Source organism: Gymnoscopelus microlampas (genome assembly GCF_963454915.1).
Source record: "Gymnoscopelus microlampas genome assembly, chromosome: 9".
Classification (NCBI taxonomy): Eukaryota; Metazoa; Chordata; class Actinopteri; order Myctophiformes; family Myctophidae; genus Gymnoscopelus; species Gymnoscopelus microlampas.
The window spans coordinates 912,418-932,578 of NC_139946.1; the positions used below are offsets into that span (position 1 = coordinate 912,418).

General features: G+C 40.5%; 1 protein-coding gene across 3 annotated transcripts in view; it reads right to left on the minus strand.

Moving 5' to 3' along the window:
• ddx10 (DEAD (Asp-Glu-Ala-Asp) box polypeptide 10) overlaps positions 1 to 13,015 on the minus strand; it is a 34,326-nt gene extending 21,311 nt beyond the window's left edge. For all 3 annotated transcript variants that reach the window (XM_084067306.1, XM_084067305.1, XM_084067304.1), the window contains exons 1-4: positions 12,744 to 13,015; positions 4,389 to 4,564; positions 2,237 to 2,479; positions 150 to 338 (exon numbers count right to left, since the gene is read on the minus strand). In XM_084067306.1, coding sequence (XP_083923432.1) covers positions 150 to 338; positions 2,237 to 2,479; positions 4,389 to 4,564; positions 12,744 to 12,898 — 763 coding nt within the window. In that variant the 5' untranslated portion in view covers positions 12,899 to 13,015. The remainder of the gene's footprint in view (positions 1 to 149; positions 339 to 2,236; positions 2,480 to 4,388; positions 4,565 to 12,743) is intronic.
• Between the last annotated feature and the right edge of the window lie 7,146 nt (positions 13,016 to 20,161).

Genomic DNA, 20,161 nt, shown 5'->3' on the forward strand with positions numbered 1-20,161 from the left:
TGAACAGCCCAAAATGTAAAATAATGCTTTTTAGCTCAAATCTAAAAATGACACAGTTCCAGGTCTTAATGGGTTAAAAACAATGATCACTATCTGAATATGGAGCTATATTTAACACTTATTTGAACGGAAAAATATATAGATCACACCTTTCACCGATTTGGTCTGCGTGGCCGAGAAGAGCAGCGTCTGGCGCGTCTTGGGCAGGTTCTCCACGATGGCGTTGAGCGTGTCGGTGAAGCCCATGTCGAGGATGCGGTCCGCTTCGTCCAGAACCAGCATTTGGAGGTCGGTGGCGTGGAAGGTGGCCGTCTGGTCCATGTGCTGCAGCAGTCTGCCTGGGGTTATCACAGGTCAAAACAGTTCAACCACTTAAAACCCCAGTGGTGTAAAGTAACCAAGTACATTTACTCGGACTAATGGATTAAATATCTCTGTTGAAAATAGCGCATCGACAAGCTGAGCATGAGCTTGTCAATCGGCTATTTTCCGCAAAAGTTTACCCAGAATACTTCATTCTTTATTTGGATCCCCAGTAGCTCCCAAAATCTTCACTGAAAATAGTGAGCTTGTCAATTGGCTATTTTCTGCGAGAGTTTCCCTCCCAGAATTCAGATTTTAGGGGTCAAGTGGGAAAAAGGAGCAGTTCAGAAATGTTCAAACTTACTTTTAGGTGCTACTCAGTGGAACAGCCTGGATACCAGTGTCAAATTGACAACTTACTTGAGGTCTTTTAAGCACCAGGCAAAAAAAGTTGTTTGTTTTAGGGGTGGATACTTTCCTGTTTCTAAGTCACAGTTTAAGTCACTGTCATTTGTATTGTGCTGTAAAGTGTTTTTTAATTATTACTAAATTAATCGTTGCAAGTGAGAGGGGACCACAATGGAAATGTGTCTTAGGACTTTTTGTGTCCAAACTAAATCTTCATTGTTCCTCACTAAGCAAGGGATAATGTATGGGGAGGGGAGGGGGTCATTATTGAAATTTAAAGCCCGACAGGGTGATTATCCACCGACGCGATAGCGGAGGTGGATAATCACCCTGAAGGGGCAAATCCCGGGGCGACTGTGTTTTGGGGCGAGTTTTGGTATTCTTGCGTTGGTGCGCCACGATAAACAAGGAAGTGTAGTTGATCAAATAGAATCACTTTTCGGTTATTGCATTGTCTATTTCTCACTTCAAATGTTTTCAAAACATTCTTGAGAGCGACGTTTAGCTGTAAATTACATTGTTTGTTTTTTACATGGCTGTCATGTTGGATACAGCATAAAACCAAGCAGCGCAGGTTGACATGAGCAGGAGTTCTGAGTCTTTGATTAGACAGCGGTCCGTTATAGAGCTCATCGGTCGTTATCAAGAAATAATGACCTATGATTGACCAACCAGAATCAAGCATTCAACCAAGCCGTGTAATAATGCTCGTTATGATATGGTACCATTTCTGTCTACTCACTCTATGTCTCAGAGGAGGGCTGTGTTCAGAAACCCGCCTACCGGTGACATCATCGGTAGGCAGGTTTCGTCATGTCAAACCTTTTCCAGAAAGAGAAAGGCAGCAGTAGTTTCTGTTCGCTTGGAATCCCCATCGACAAGGTCACTGGTAGGCAGGTTTCTGAACTGTCCACAGTCCACAATTGAGACACAGAGTAGACAGAAATGGTGCCATCCTATAATAAACATTAGTAAGGACCAATTCTATGAAACGGTTGAAAAATTGTACATAATTATTGATTGTTTAACCCATTCAGACCAGGAACGCATCTCTGTGTCATTTTTAGATCCCTTTGGCTATTCAAAAATAGCAGATATACAAGCTCGTAGCGCGGCACTCTGTTTCAACTTTTGGGGTTCCCTGGAACAAAACATCTTGAGATGGGGGTCCGCGGCCAAATACATATTATTTTGGGTGGTCCTTGACATGAAAAAAAGTTTGAGGACCACTGATATTGCAACGTAAGTTTTAAAAACAAAACATGTTGTTTAAAAGACATTTGTAGAATCCCCCAGAAGCACAGATTTTACAAATGCTCGCTTTAAAAAACATATCTTCAAAGATTTTCACAATTTAAAAAAAAATAGCAGATCTGCAAGCTCGTAGCGCGGCACTCGGTGCCGCGCTACGAGCTTGTAGATCTGCTATTTTTGAATAGCCCCAAAGACATCTTAAAATGACATACAGATGCGTTCCCCGGTCTTAAATGGGTTCATTAAATAATGGCTATTTGCAGGCCTATACCTGGAGTGCAGATGATGATGTTGGTGCGGTGGATGTTTTGGGACTCGGTCTCCAGGTCTTTGCCGCCGATGACCAGCCCTGCGGAGAACTCGTGGTTCCTCCCCACCTTGCGGAGCACCTCAAACGTCTGGTAGGCCAGCTCTCTGGTGGGGGAGATGATGAGAGCGCCCAGGCCGTCCACGGAGCTCCACTGCTGCCGATACAGACACTCCAGCACGGGGATGAGGAAGGCCAACGTCTTACCTAGGGGTTGAACCGTGACCGTTCATTAATACCATTTCAGTCAGGACAAACTCATGAATGGATCAAATATTGTTTTATTGAATATAAAATGAGCAGTGGTGTAAAGTAACTAAGTACATTTACTCAAGTAATGTACTTAAGTACAATTTTGAGGTACTTTTACTTTACCGGAGTATTTCCAATTGTCTATGCTTTTGCTTCTACTCCACTACATCTCAGAGGCAAATATTGCACTCTTGCACAGCACACTACAATTATTTGAAAACTTTAGTTACTAGTTACTTTTGCGGATATAAATATATTACATTACAAAACATACATTAACCACTTTAGACCTATTTTATACCTAGGCTATTTGAAAAGAGCAGATCTACAAGCTCACAGCGCGTCGAATCACGACGCGTTGTGAGCTTGTCAGTAGGCAGCAGCAAACGGCAAGCAAGGAATGAGCAATGCAACTTCCCCATTTAACCCTTTAAGGCCGGGAAGGAAACGTATGTGTGTCATTTTAAGGTTTCTTTGGCTATTCAAAAATAGCAGATATACAAGCTCATAGCGCGGCACCGAGCTATGAGCCGCGCTATGAGCTTGTAGATCTGCTATTTTTTTGAAAAATCGTGTCCCTGGAACAAAATATTTTTAGATGGGAGGGGGTCCGCGGGACAAATACATATCATTTTGGGGGTCCTTGACACAAAAAGTTTGAAAACCATTGATAATAATAATGAGCAACATAAGTTAAAAAAAAAACAAATATGAAAAAAAACTTTAGGAAAAAAAACCTGTTAGGATTTACAAGACATTTGTAAAATGTTGAGTTTTTTTTTGGAGTGGATTTGTAAAAAGATATAGCAGATCTACAAGCTCATAGCGCGGCACTCGGTGCCGCGCTATGAGCTTGTATATCTGCTATTTTTATATAGCCAAAGAAATCTTAAAATGACACAGAGTCTTAAAGGGTTAAATAGGGCACTCTATTATGAAGTGAGTATGTGATTGGTTGAGAATAGAAGCATGGAGCTGAGACTGACCAATGGTTCGGCCTGAAGCAACTGCACTGAGTTCCCTTACAGAACATGCTCTTCGCTCACCAGTTTTAATGGCTAAAATCCTTTCTATTGAGGAAGGACTTTTCATTGAGGAAGGCACTCGGTGCCACGCTATGAGCTTGTATATCTGGTATCCGCTATTTTTGAATAGCCAAAGAAATCTAAAGAAAATGACACACAGATGCATTCCCGGTCTTAACTCATTCACTGCCAGATTTATTTCTGGCTATGTTTGCCCACTGCCAGCAATTTGCGTTTTTTTTTTTAAACTTTTAACAGGTCACAAAAAAATGATATTCATTATGATCGCATGTCCGATCGTTTGTAAACACACAGGGTACGTGTGTGTGTTGCCCAGACAACAAACATTCCAATCGTTCGGCCCCTTGTCATGCAGCCCCAGGAGAATACACAATTTCTCGACAAAGATGCACGCTTCTCTTACTTTTTCAGCTCACCGCAGAAAATGTACATCCCTTATGATCGCGTGTCCGACTGTTTCTAAAACACACGGAGTACGTGTTTGTGTCGCCCAGAGAAAATATATTCCATCCGTGACAACTCGAGAAAAAGACGATCTAATGAAAAAGTTAAACAGGAAGCGAACGGAAATCTTCGGATGACGTTATTTCCGTATCCGGGTGAGTTACAGTGAAAATGGCCACTGCGGGTGATAAAGAACAGTGCGATTTTTTATAAATAAAAAATTATGTTTATTACGTTCGTGGCAGAATTGGTAATTGGAAAAAATTAAGTTTTTTACGTCCGTAGCAGTGAATGAGTTAATGGGTTAACCGAAAAAGTAGTCAATAGAAAAATCACTAAGACAATACTGGATATGGTTTCAGCGCTAGTCTCACCAGAGCCGGTCTTGGCGGCTCCCAGGACGTCTTTTCCTCGCAGGGCGAAGCCGATGGTCTGCCGCTGGATCTCGGTGGGCTGTCGGTACTGCGCCTGCATCAGACCTCGCAGAGTCTTCTTGGAAATGGGGAAATCGGAGAACTTCACTGCGTCTTTCACGTTGATCTGCTCATACCTGCAGTGGTAGAAAGAGAGTATTAATACACTGGAAGAGTGAGCGCCAAAACGTGGTGGGCACCTCTCAGTGTTAGCCATTTTCTTCCAAAATGAAAAACTATAAAGACAGAATTTAGAAAATGGTTTGAAGTAACAAAGTATGCATGATTCGAGTGCTTGTAAATTTGACATTTTGCACGTAACGTTTCTACAAATTAGATGAACTCTTAGATGCTATTTTTGCTATCGGGCATCTAGAGTGGACTTGTAATACCAACCCTTGACAGCCCATTCATCTAAACAGAAAAGTCTGATCTGATTGTATTAACCCATTAAGACCTGAAGCCGATTCTACATGTCTCCTAAATCTCAACTGAAAAACGTATGTTTCTATATCAGTGGTGCTCAAACTTTTTCATGTCAAGGACCCCCAAAATTATATGTATTTGGCCGCCGACCCCATCAAAATATATTGTTCCAAAAATGTTCGCTTTAAAAATATATATATTCAAAGATTTGCACACATTTTCACGATTTTTCAAAATAGCAGATCTACAAGCTCATAGTGCGGCACTCGGTGCCGCGCTATGAGCTGGTATATCTGCTATTTTTGAATAGCCAAAGTGTAAAATAATACTTTTTAGCTCAAATCTAAAAATGACACAGTTCCAGGTCTTAATGGGTTAAAGGACGACTTCACCCATTTTCAACCTATCTTCATATAATAGGTCCTCACTAATGCTCATGATAAAACTGTACCATTTTTTTCTTCTCAGTCTGTGTCTCATAGGAGAGCTGTGGACAGTTCAGAAACCTGTCTACCAGTGACATCATCGATGGGGAATCCAAGCTAATAGAAACTGCAGGCTTTGTATTCCTGGAAAGTTGCAATGCAATAATAGAAGCCATTGTTCTCGCGTTAATAAAAATCTAAATAAAATGTTTTAAATCTTGTTGGAAAAAAAAAATCCTGCCTAATGATGATGTCACTGGTAGACAGGTTTCTGGACTGTCCACAGTCCTCCTATGAGACACAGACCAAGTAGAAAAAAATGGTACCATTTTATCATGAGCATTAGTGAGGGCCTATTATACGAAGATAGGTTGAAAATGGGTGAAGTCGTCCTTTAAACAACGTTAAACTCACAAACTGCAGCTGTACGAAAAGCTTGGATTATCCTCTTTCTATCTGCCAAGTTTTCGTTTAATAAAAATCCACCTTAGACATGTTATGTGCTACTTTCTGTCAATACATTCTGTGCAGGTGATTATTTATAAGTGTCAAGAGTTTGGAAGCACTCGTTTTCAATAACGCAACGTCCTGCTGCCTCCTGCAGTATGTGACATTTAGGAACAGGTGGTGCACAGGACCGTTGAGTGATTTACAACGAGCGCTTCCAAACTCAGGTTAGAAAAACAATCATCTGCACGGAATTTATTGTGTGTGTGTGTGTGTGTGTGTGTGTGTGTGTGTGTGTGTGTGTGTGTGTGTGTGTGTGTGTGTGTGAGCCCTAGAATGTCTGTGATCTTACATACATTTCATGTATTCCAAATACACAGTCATAGATCCCTCTGGACGACGCGCTGGGTAGTCACGATCTGCGCGGCCGTAAAAGTGCTCTTAACTCCGTCTGTACTCACCCAATAATTAATTCCTAAGACTTGGAGTCAGATATTGTCCTCTAGTTTCATATCCATTTGAAAGTTCTGCCAGAAAACGTGTGTTTAGTGAAATATCTCCACTTTTCCACGAGCTGCACACGGACGACATTCTGTACGGGCGAGGGGCCAGACTTGAGTGAAGGACCGAATTTATCAAAACTTCCTCTGATCACCACAAACGTCATCACAAATTGACACAGGGAAGCACAAACGAATGGGGCACACAATTGACAGGTGCGTTGTGATTGGTGCGGGGTAATGAATCACTCCATCTGCCAATTGTGTGCCCCAAACATTTGTGCGTCCTAAAGGAAGTTTAGATATATTCAGTCCTGCACTCATTCCAGGCCCCTCGCCCGAACACAAAGTCGTCCGTGTGCAGCTCGTGGAAAAGTGGAGATATTTCACTACACACATGTTTTCTGGCAGAACTTTCAAATGGATATGAAACTAGAGGACAATATCTGACTCCAAGTCTTAGGAATTAATTATTGGGTGAGTACAGACGGAGTTTAGAGCACTTTTAAGGCCGCGCAGATCGTGACTACACAGCGCGTCGTCCAGAGGGATCTATGACTGTGTATTTGGAATACATGAAATGTATGTAAGATCACAGACATTCTAGGGCTATGTGTGTGTGTACACTAGGGCTGGTAAAGTAATATTCGAATATTCCTTGAATATGGGGAAACTATGTACATAGTCGAATATGAAAAGTAATATTTTTAAATGTTTATTTGACAGGGACAATACAAAAGAAACTATGTATCAAGTTATAAAAACAAACAAAATATAGTATGTTGTATTGGATTCGAGCACCTGATATATTGTTTTTGTAATGTCCCTGTCAAATAAACATATATATTTTTTAAATGTAAAAACATATTCAATATTCATTTCTGAGCAATGTTACCAGCCCTAGTGTACACTGTAACAGAGTGTGTGTGTGTGTGTGTGTGTGTGTGTGTGTGTGTGTGTGTGTGTGTGTGTGTGTGTGTACTGTAGTGATGGCAAAATGAAGCTTTTTTGAACCACTGAACCACTTGAACCAATCGGTTCACAAATGGGTTCATTGCTCGAAGCTTCAGTGATAGTGACATCTCCTGGTGAAATGCAAGACTGCATTTCATTTAAAAGCTGAGGCTTTTAATAGAGACAACGAAACACTTTTAATAGGAGACAGTAAAACAAGAGTAAATATTATCAGATTAGATTTTTGTTGTGAAATGTTCCTATTGCAAGGAATGTACTGTACAAATAAAATCTTGACTGATTCATGTTTGTATTCAACTATTTGGGCAACATCAAAGGTTTATCCTGTAATTAAATATTGAAATAAAATAAAATAAACACAAATAAACTGTGTGTATGAAGCAGGGTGTGCTTATGTTTGTAGGATGGGGAACACTCAAAGATTTGACACATTGAATTTATTTATTATGGCAAATTAATAATAATACATTAATGTCAGATTTAATTTGAAATGAAGCAGGCAGGTCTTGAGTCATAATACAGTCATGTCATATAAAACCACATTGTTTTTATAACTTTAAAAATTATTCAATGGCCTTCTCATTTTTGTTACATTAACACAAATGTGTTTAATTAATCATAAGGGTCAACTTTAATACTTCGTATTGAACAGATTCCATGCGAGTTACTTGCAACGTTGATTAAATGTGTTGGTTATATAACTTTTATAGTAACACAATAGATCGGCCACTGTTACTTAATAACATGACAATTAAGTGTGACACCCCAGGATCGAACCCACGACCCTCCGTTCACTAGTCCCGCACGCTACGGACCACGCTACGAAAGACACATTCAGTTGAGTCTTTTCTGTAGGATTTATTATCATTACGGCAGCCGATCCGTGGCAACTCATTGTCTCGAACCAGTTCGAGGAAATGAACCACTTGCTGCTTCGGACGTCATAGGTCACGTGATTTTCTCCGCACTGAAGCAAGCCTCGAAGCAGGTTACACATCGCTATTCCTCCACATCGCCACTTAGAAGATTGACTTCCATTCTTCGGAGTGGAGATGTTTCCCATTTGTTTTAAAGACATCGCTATTCCGACTGTGACGCATTGCTATTTATAAACACCACCATTCCGACTATATAATCACAATGAATGTGAATTAATGTAGGCATACTTGGTAAAGCATCTCATGCGCATTAATGAGACACTTGCATCTGATCTATTGTCAAATCAGCCCAACATCAAAACACCATGTGTGTATTGATGCTTCATTAATCCTCCTTTATTAAATAATATTAAAGTTTACACCTGCCACAACCATAGGCATATGTCATTTTTGTGAACAGCACTGCTTTCTTTTTGTCGTCTCCAATTAATTCTGGGCCTTTAGTTTGGAGACAATGGAGAGATTCAGTTTTAACCCAGAATGAACCCAAATCTCAAGCGCAATAGTTCAGGGTTCTCTCTAAATCCTAAGTGTATATATCCATGTTACTTTTGTGAATAATTATGATAGGCTACACATGAGCCAAGCTTTCAGAGTCCATTATGGCGGTGCGGGATGGGGCGCGCTGCGCAGGTCGACACAACAAAAATAAAATAAAAAGCATTATACCGTCTCTCCCCCTCTCCTCTCTCCTGTCTTCCCGTCTCTTTCCTCCTGGTTGGAATCATCTGAGCTTAATATGTTAAATGTGTGCTTATTTGCTGCCTCTAATGAATTAAAAATCATTGCAGAACGCCACGCGCATGGGAGGGAGATGCGTTGTCATTTCATTGTAGATTTAAAAGCAGCCTAGTATTAGCCTACTATTGACTGTACTACAATATGGCTTGGTAACATGAACATGAACTTGGATGCATCACAGCGCCACGCCTTGTGAACTATAGGAGATTACATATTCTCGAAGAAACTGTAGCATTTAAGAAACTAGGAAAAATAAATGAAGCATCCGTGCGCAACTTGGAGCTCTCCAAATTGCCACATTCAGATTGAAGGATTTTTCTCACCTAATTCACAACAACTGTCGTGAATTCTAACCACCAGGCGTATAATCAAATTAAACTTTCACCGTAATCTGTCCACTTACTATAATAGTCCACTTCATATGCCCATAAATGAAGTCTTCAAGAGGCGTCCATGAGATGAGATTGCGCACAGCTGTCCACCCGACAGCCTGGTTTGGTTTGATATTAGACAAGACTGGACAGTGTACACTGCATGTGTCTCAAACCAAACGAGGCTGTGCGTAAATGCTGTGCAGTGCAATAAACAAATTGATGCTATTATTATTATTACTACCCTTATTATTCTTACCCTTATTCTTATTATTATTATATTATAATTTAGCACATTGGCGTGAGTGCGCTCCCGCCCTGCATGGGTCTGTCTGTCTGTCTGTCTGTCTGTCTGTCTGTCTGTCTGTGTGTCTGTATATCTATCAGTCTATCTATCTATCTGTCAAGCTCTTTGCCAAAAATAGCCGATCTACAAGCTCACAACGCCTGGCGCTGCGAGGTGTTGTGAGCTTGCAGATCGGCTACTTTTGGTGCGAGTGAGTGTGCTGACGGTGCTGACTATGCTCCGACGGATGTTTGTCTGTCAAAGGTCCGCGGCCGTAACACACCCGCCCGCGCAAGCGCTCGCTCTCTCTCTCTCTCTCTCTCTCTCTCTCTCTCTCTCTCTCTCTCTCTCTCTCTCTCTCTCTCTCTCTCTCTCTCTCTCTCTCTCTCTCTCTCTCTCTCTCTCTCTCTCTCTCTCTCTCTCTCTCTCTCTCTCTCTCTCTCTCTCTCTCTCTCTCTCTCTCTCTCTCTCTCTCTCTCTCTCTCTCTCTCTCTCTCTCTCTCTCGTGCGTCTGTCTACAAACTAAGTGCCTTTGATCCTAACCACCTTTGATGTGTGCGCTAACGACCGCTGTTGATTCATTGACTGAAGCCATCCACACCTATTTAATTGTTGTTGTTTTTTTCCTCGAAAGTTAAAAGACTCATGGAGAAATCATGATGTCATCTCAATCACCTCAATCAATCATGACTGAATGGCAGCTTGCTCTCCGGTCCCAGCCAGCTGCTGGGGACTATTTGTGGGGAATTAGGAGAGAAGGAGAGCTGTGAACTTTGCCTATACTGTGCACCCATGCAGGCAGGGATGTGCAGCACGCGCTAAATAGGCCCATGGTTTATTCTGGTATAGGTGGAAAGATCACCCCCCCCCTTTTAAATCATTAATAATACATTCTTAATTTATAACTAACTAGAGGTCCGGTCAAGCTCTTTGCCAAAAATAGCCGATCTACAAGCTCACAATGTTAAGAAGATCCCCAAGAATGTTTGCCTACAGTGAGCTATATGTACAGCACACGTTGTGTATTATTATGTTACATGCACTTATGTGCGTAATTACGCACGTGTAAAATTCCGCTGTTACGGTAGTTGTTCCACTCAGAGGAGGGGGGGGCACCTTCATGTCAGGAACCCCACCACAAATTATGTGTATTTGGCCGTGGACCCCAGAGAGGAGGGAGAGAGAGAAAGCGCATGGAATGCTGTGTTCTGCAGACAAGTAGCCTACATCAAATTTTGGGGGTCCTTGGCATGACAAGGACTTTACTTTATTTAGTAAGACATGAGAACAGCAGTACATGGAAGTACAAATTCGCAATACAAGGTCTACTAAACTGGAAGACTCATTAAGCACTGAGCTTGTTTAAGATGAGATCCCCATGCACACAAATCATGATGACAAAGGAGGCATGTATAAGATAGAGGCCTATACTTCTTTTTTCAAACAGATCAGAATGAATAAATCAACATTTTAGTGTCAGTTGGAACCCAGTAAAATGTACTGGGTTCATTTATTGAAATCAAGTAGCCTGCCATATACTGTGTGAAATAAACAGTGCGGCTGTTTTCATAGACCTGGTTTCTGATTTGTCTCGCAGAATCTGGCAACACTGCTAGGCTCCACATTGGCTTAGACAGGTCATGTGACAAGTCTAAGCCAAAGGGGAGCCACTAGCAGTGTTGCTTATTCTCTCGCAGAATCTGGCAACGCTGCTCAGCGCGTCTGCAGCTATACAGTCTATGGTCTGCAGAGGTGTAAAGTAGGGTAGTTACTTTACACCTCTGCAGATGCGCTGAGCAGCGTTAAGTAGCCTACATTTACTCAAGTACTTTACTTAAATGTTGTCTTATATATTACTCTGTGTCACAGACAGTGATTTGAACCGACGGCAGGCGTATATAGTAGCCATAGAGGCGAGAGTCTTCAGACTTCTATTAGAAGGGAGGTTTTTCATTGAATAGAGGTCACTATTAGAGGATTTAGCCTACTCACAACGCCTCATAGTGCTAGGCATTGTGCGGTTGTAGATCGGCTATTTTTGGCATAGAGTGTAGAGAGAAAAAAGAGCAGACCACGTAAAAAAAAGACATATATATATATATGGAGAGAGAGAGAGAGAGATATGTTTCATAATATCATAATATATAGGCTATCTGACAAGTAACTAGTAACTAAAGTTTTCAAATAATTGTAGTGGAGTACTATATTTGCCTCTGAGATGTAGTGGAGTAGAAGTAAAAGTATTGGAAATACTCAAGTAAAGTACAAATACCTCAAAAGAGTACTTAAGTACATTACTTAAGTAAATGAGTTAAATTCCAGCTGTCTTTATTGTTATTATTATCATTATTAATATTACTATTATTGTTAATATTATTGTTATCATTAAATAGCATAATATTATTATCAATAATAATAATGGCATAATAATAATAACAATGATAACGATAAGGGTAATAATAATAATAATAATAATAATAATTAATAATAATAATAATATATATTAATAATAAAATAGCATGATGGGGGGGTCCGTTTTTCAATAGCATAATAACAATGATAACGATAATAATAATAATAATAATAATAATAATAATAATAATAATAATAAGGGTAATAATAATAATAATAATAATATTAATAATGATAATAAGGGTAATAATAATAATAATAATAATAATAATTAATAATAATAATATATATTAAAAAACATACTCTCTTGCCATGCCTTTCGGCCTGGCGGAGACAATAATAAAATAGGATGATGGGGGGGTTCGTTTTTCTAAGTGGGGATGTTTCTAAGTGGGGATGTTTCTAAGTGGGGTGTTTCTAAGTGGGGGTTCTTCTAAGTGGGGGTGTTTCTAAGTGGGGGTGTTTCTAAGTGGGGGTCTGTCCCCCTCGAAGCAGTGGTTCTATGTTAATTTATTTCAGGGTTCGAAGCGTGTGTCGGCGCTTTAGTGTCAGACTGCCATCACTAGTGTACTGTACACACCCTGTAACAGAGTGTGTATACACTGTAGCAGACTCTGTGTGTGTGTGTGTGTGTGTGTGTGTGTGTGTGTGTGTGTGTGTGTGTGTGTGTGTGTGTGTGTGTGTGTGTGTACAACCTGTAACAGAGTGTGTATACACTGTAACAGAGTGTGTTTACACTGTAACAGCCTGCGAGTGTGTGCGTGTGTGTAGTAGTGTGTACACGCTGTAACGTACTTGCTGACCAGCTGGTGGATGTTTTCTCGCTCTAGTTGCCACTCTGGTTTGTGTTTCTCTCTCCTGTCTTTGTTGACTCGGGTTTTCTTCCGGTTGTACTTTTTCTTCCACTTCTCGAACGTTCTGACGGCGTCGCCGGAGTCTCGCGACGCCATTTTAACTGTATTTCAAAGTATTGCGTTGTTTTGAATAAGCGTTTAGCTGCGTTTCTTCTCAATGTTTTACAGCAAAACAACCAGGAGGAAACACAACGTGGAGAGCGTACGTTCCACTCGTCGCATGCTGAGTGACGTATCACGTTATTATCAGTGTTGCCAGATACTGCGAGAGAAATAAGCAGTGGTGGAGTATCACTAGCCCTGGTTCAGAGCGTTAGTGAGTTCCCTCTAACGCCCTGGAAGACCCCTCGCTCTGCGCTTGTACAAGGTATTCCACTGCCCTGTGAGCGCTCAAGAGTAGTGAAAATAAACAAAACCATTTCACTACTCACCGAAGCAAAGGCTGTTTTGTATTGTTGAAAGTCTGTTCTCGGAGGTGGGAATAAGCCTCTCAGAACCCCACCTACTCTGTAAAATACACTTTTTGGGCAGAAAATAAAATATGTCAGCGAGACGGAAATTATTTGTATTTACTCCACTGCGCCCTCTACAGATCTGGAGGATTTGAACTTACCATTAACCAAAATCTATAGAGGGCACTGTGTAAATTTTCAAATAATTGTAGCGGAGTTTAAGTACAATATTTGCCTCTGAGATGTAGTGGAGTAGAAGTAAAAGTATTGGAAATTGGAGATACTCAAGTAAAGGTACAAATACGTCCAAATTGTACAGTATTTAAGTAAATGTACTTAGTTACTTTCCACTACTGGCAACCATGGTGCATGAAAACAATTTCTTCTTTTTCTTGTGTGTTTATTGGCAGTTTTGCAACCTATGCAACGCGTTGTGAGCTTGTAGATCAAGACAAATCTTGAAAAAATCCACATAAATCTTGTATAAGGGTCTCTAGCACAAAATATTTTCAGAATGAGGGGGTCTGCGGAAATACATATTATATTTGGGGGGGTTTCTTTAACATGAAAATGTTTGGGAACCACTGTTTTAAACGACATTAGGAAACAAGTCCATATAAGATACTACACAACATTGTAAAACAAGCCCCAAAAAACGCAAATAAGCCCAAAGTTGCTTAGAATAAGCAGACATGGCAACGCAAGACGTTATCGAACCGCGACGCTTGGTTGCGCAAAAACTAGCAGATCTACAACTGTGAGCTTGTAGATCCAAGTAGCTTCTCTGTAGATCTGCTGCTAGTTTCATACGGGCTACAAAGAATATATGACAAAGGACTCGACCACTACGTCACGAGGAACCGGAACTGTTTCTGTCTCCAACTTTGAATAATGCTTTTTATTAATAATAATAAATATAGGCTACCATAGAGGTATAGAATCCGTGTACGTAGCGTTCAGTTGATTTTCAAAATAAAATCCCAAAATCAAAAATCGGAAATTGTCCGTTCAGTTTATATCCGTTCTTAAGTCCCAAAATCGACAATAAGAAATTGGCTTCATCTCATGAATGGAAAACGGAAATTGACCCGTTTTTTAACTTTATTTTTTTGTTAAACACAATTTTTGCCAAGATATCAAGTATTACTTTATAAGCCCGTATCTTGCGTTCAGTCTATTATTCAATGTGAAATCCAGAATCAAAAATCGAAAATTGGCTTGATTTTCAATTCTAGCCTTTCATCTACATGAATGGAAAACGGAAAATTACCTGTTTTTTAATTATCGATCATTCATATGCATTATTATACAAAGTTACGGATAGGGAGGGGGCGGAGCCGAGTCTCCACCCCCTCGCTACGCGCCATCTTGGTGAGGTCGTAACGTCACGCTTTGATATCGCCGCAAAGCAATCTTCCAATCACTCTGCTGCTCCGTCCAGCTCCATTCATATTATCTCGGTGTTCAGACCCACGCTCACTGGTAAGTTGATGAAATTACTTTATTTATTTTTTGCAACACTGGCCAGGCAAGGCAGAGGGACGACAGCTGCAGCGTTATAAAGAGAAACAATAGTTTTATTTTATGTAAATCGGCTTTAGTGCTTATCTTAAGAAATATAGCCCATAGAGGAGAATAGTAGACCAGGGGTCTTCAATGTTTTCCAGGCCAAGGACCTCTTAAGAGATGAAGCAGGGACCCCCTCACTGCATATTGTATAAAATTGTGTTGCACGTTAAACATCTTCATATATTTCATAGACAGCTTCATAGACTTGTTTGACAGCACTAATGTGTTGGATTCATGTTAAGTTGTGCATTGTGAGCTTGTAGATCTGCTATTTTCTGCTAATGTTCCCCTCAGAATAGGGATGCTAGGGTTGAAGTGGTTAATGTAACGCAAAGATTTGGGCCCCTCTGTAGTAACACTGAGGATCCCCTAGGGATCCCGGACCCCCTCTTGAAGACCCCTGGTCATGGCCTGTTCCCCAACTGCAACTGCTTCTCAATAGTCTAAGACTATTGAGAATGTTTTTTGTAACCAGTGATGGTTACAAAAATACTCGTTTTCAGTTTGCTTTGTTTTGTTACATATACCTAGTCTAGCAGCCAGGATGATTATGCTCAACCTGTAATGTACATTTTTGTGAGTAGTGAGAACATTTAATCAAATATGAAGACAGAGAAGTTTGGTTCATGTGTGCACTACTGCAGTTCTTACTATTGACAGTAATGTGTTTAGTATGATAATTGTAAAGAAAATAAAGCTGTATTATGTTATTAGTGAGGTAGAGGCGCTTCATTGTGACCAGCACTCAACAATACACACCTGAAAGGCAGATATTTGTGAGGGGCTTGTATATGTGAGCTTACAGTAGGTTTGCATTATTATTTGATTTTCTGTACAATGATACTGTGTTTATTTTACATTATCGAACCTTTCTTTGTTTTCCAGTACGATCGAGGACTCAAACTCTGGCTGCCTGCCTCTCCAAGACCCCATCTACTGCTGAGAGGAAGGAGTTTGTGCTGGAGTTTTACTAAGACTGGTTGAGGCAGATATTCCCCTTGAGAAAGCTCCCACACTGGCTGCAAAGCAGGGAGGATCCCTTCCAGCTCTGTCCCACTTCCGCTCAGACTACCTGCTAGAGCTGTTACCTCAGTATGTGGAGGATATCAAGAGTGCGGTGGAGTGAAAGGCCATCTATGTTTTATTAGATGAGACAACAGATGCCTGTGGTCGCTGTGTCCTCGGAATTCTTCTGCAACCCGTTGGCGAGCCATCTCTGACATCAGATATTGTGTTCCTTGAGAGAGTCAACTTCAACACTGTGTCACAGGCAGTCATCTCTTGCCTCAACAGCTACAACATCAACCTCAGTGACGTGTGGGCTTTTGTCACAGACTCAGCAAGCTACATGAAGAAAGCCTTCAACATCATTCTTCATGGCCTGTTCCCCAACTCCAGACACATCACATGTCTGGCACATCTCCTCAACAGGAGACATCCAACCCTTCTGCTGCCACTATCCATGGTCAACTTGACAACCTCTACATGTTTGAATACGGCTGCAGTGCAGGGGCTGAAGACTGGCATCCTGGGACCAAAGAGCAGCTGGGGGAGCTGGATGAGAATGAGCATGATGCCTACTCTCAGCTCTTCCAGAAGACCATGGCTAACTGCTCTGCAAAGCTGCAGGCTGTGATGGAGAGACACCCCAGCATGGATCTCTTCAAAGCCCTCCCAGTGTTTTACCAAGCAATTGGCTGGTCTAAGAAAGAACATTCAGGACTATGTCCAGGTGGCCCCTGCCCTTACCCTTGTGTCAGCTGAGGAATGACATCGTTACGTCCACATGGACTAGAGTGATGCTGAGTATGTCAGTCCTGTGGAGTGGTGGGCTGCCAGGGAGGACAGAATGCCCACTCTTGCCCCACTAGCATCATTGTACCTCCATCACCCCGCTACCTCAGTGGATGTTGAGTCTTTTCTCACATTACACTATGCTGCTTACACAGTACCGACGGAGCCTGACTGAACACAACATTACAATGATGCTTATTGCCAAATTCAACTGTCGGCAGAATAACCCCCACTGACTGACTGAAAGCCAGAGGCTGGCTATCTGGCTGGCTGGCTGACTGACTGCCTGACTGAAAGCCACAGACTGACTGACTGACTGACTCAGAATGCCTGGCTGAAAGCCTCAGGCTGACTGACTGACTGACTGACTGACTGACTGACTGACTGACTGACTGACTGACTCACTCACGCTTTAATGGTTGTTAAATGTTGCCTTGTCTTGTATAGAATGTTAAAGTTGTTCTTTTCAAATGCATAGACTTGCAGAAAAAAACAATCATCTGTTTTTCAATGATTATTTAATGTTCCGGAAGTGCTTTGTATCCTCTCTTGAACAAGCACTATATCTGTTGTATGTATTTGTTCCAAATGTATTTATTGAACAAATTAATTAATGTATGTTTAACGATTATGTAAAATGTTCTTTTTTCCCCTCCTTTTAATAAAAAAAAAGAAAATCCAGCATCCATATTCTGGGGATAACATTAGCCAAAAATAGCAGATCTACAAGCTCACAACGTGTCACAATGCGGCGCGATGTGAGCTTGTAGATCGGCTATTTTTATGAGAGAGAATTCGTGTAAAGGAAAGTACAGTTGCAACTCAGGTCTATTTGTCTTAGAATAGAGAGTGTAAGTAGTTAAAGTAAACTGTTCCTTTCCAATGTACAGACTTGCATACATACAGAAAAAACAAACATCTGTGGTTTAATTATAAATTCTTTTTATTTAAATTGTTCTAAAAAAATATCAGTTCTCGCATTTGCACTATACTTATTTATGTATTTATTACATTATTTAGAGAATGAATTTATGTATGTTCATGTTGGACCCATTGGTAAATTATTGTTTTCTTAGATTAATGTTTAATCTACCTGTTCCCAATGCATTTCAGTGGCAAATTTACATTTTATTGCACATTTGTTATTTGAATTGAATATGTACTAAAGAATGTTCACGAAGGAGTGAATTAGTATTGAATAAAAAATGACAAAATCAAAGGTTTGACTAATGGATCTTACTTTGTGGTACTTTAAGATTTATTTAGCATGTTTAGGGTTGTTATTCTTGCTCCAAACACATTGATTATAGTACTGGATAACTGTCTAAAACCTTAATAAAAAGTCACCCCGCAGAATCCCACAGATTTTCCTCCTGAATCACCACTGAAAAACAGAAAAAAAACTGCAGATTCCGTTTGGGTTTACTGATCAGATCTTCAGGAGTCAGCAGGTGGCGTGTCCACAGCGAACAGTGGCTGAGAGAATGCGATAATGGTGTCATTTTTCAGTACAGTGTAATATATATATGTATAGTTATACATTGAGTACTGTTACGGCCCTATGTGGCCTCATATTGTGTTTTAACCCTCTGAGTGTTTTCAGTGCCCTACTTGGTAATGGAGGGTGGAGTAGAGATTGGAGGAGTGGCGTGGTGTCTGGAGACACACCTGGGCCTCATTCCTCATCATCATCATAACCTTTATTTCAGCTCGGAGTACAGTTGAGGGGCAGGCCCTCATTTTCAATGTAGCCGAGAAACAGAACACAGTAATCAACAACAGGAATAGACATTCACATACAGCAACATAAGATGCATGAATCAGAATACAGAAATCACTCAAAAAAAACTAAAATACTCAAAGAACTAGAACAGATCTACCAAAATTAAATTAAATAAAGCAGTTACAATCCTGAACAAAATTGTTGGAAGTCATTTCCCTGAAATGACCTAAAGATGGAAGTGATTTGATTTTCAAGGGCCTCTGGAGCTCATTCCAGGCAGATGGAGCACTGACAGAAAATGCTGTCTTGCCTAACTCTGTCTGTGCAAAAAGAACCTTGAGTGTCAGGAGATCAGTTGAGCGGGTCTGGTATGTAATAGGGTTCTGATCCAACATAGAACAAATATAAGGGGGCAGCATTCCTGAGATGGCTTTAGAAATAAATACATACTGTACCAGTGCTTATCACGCCTCTCAGATAGAGAGGATAAGCCTGCGTTCCCATAGAGTGTACAATGATGGGTACCATAGCTGTCACCAGTGACCCATCTTAGGGCAGAATGGTACACAGTGTCGAGGCGCTTTAAAATTGATGGAGTAGCAGTTCTATAGATAATGTCTCCATACTAATTGTTTTCCTACTGGATGCAGGAAAGCAAGATTTATTTCTATAGAGACAAGGTTTTCAATGTGAAATTTAAAACACAATTTCTCATCTAGCCAGATGCCAAGGTAATTGTATTCCGTGGCCCTTTCTATTGTAGCACCACTTGAAGAGGTTATGACTATATTACTAAGGTTGGTGGTTTTAGCCCTAGTGAACAGCATGAATTTAGTTTTGCTTGCATTTAAAACCAGTCTAAGCTCAACCAGGGCAACCTGAAGAGCATTAAAAGCAAGCTGCAGCTTCCTCAATCAGCCCAGACAGCATAAAAGCCTGGGAGAAGCTCCTCATCAGCCTTTTTACCATCCGTCACCTCCATGTGCTGAACCCTTTCTGTTAGTTAGCTGGTGTTTGCTACTGTAGGTCTATAGGCTGTGTGCCATACCTTTTTCCTGCTTTTTTTTTTGATTTTGGCTTTGGCCACCCTGAAGTTTGTTGCTTTCCCTGATCTGCTTAATTATCCATTGTAAACTTAAGGTTGATCCTAATATTAATGTACACTTTTTCGTTACCTGTGTATGTGTTACTCCTTAGCCTCTAGACACCTTATAAGGTCGTAACAAGTACACAGTAGCTAGGCACACATCTGTTTCTGGATCGCTGGAAGAGGAATCGGGTATAGGAAGGGTACAGGATATTCACACCAACTGGGTTTAAATGGTTGAGAATGCGATAATCATGATTTATGTGTCATGCCATGAGTATTACAGTATAATAGTACATGATGTATTCTAAATTATATAACGAACAAATAAAGGGTTGGAATTAAAGAGCTAAGATACAGTATTATGAACAGTATAAACTGGTAGAAATGTGTTAATATGTATTGTAGGCCTATACTGTTTGGACTAGTATGGATGGTGCCATAGTGAAATATAAATGCCAAGACATACAGTAGGCTAGGACGCCTGAAGGTACAATATTAATAATGTACACATTCTAGACAGCAATATCTATAGTGTTAATGTCTTTGTTTGTACAACATATACCCAGTGGTGGAAAAAGTACTCAAATGTTTTACTTAAGTAAAAGTATCAATACTGCAATGTAGAAATACTCTGTTACAAGTAAAGGTCCGCAATTCAAAAGTATAAAAGTATTGGCATCAAAATGTACTTAAAATACCAAAAGTAAAAGTACTGGAATGTCCCATTTCAA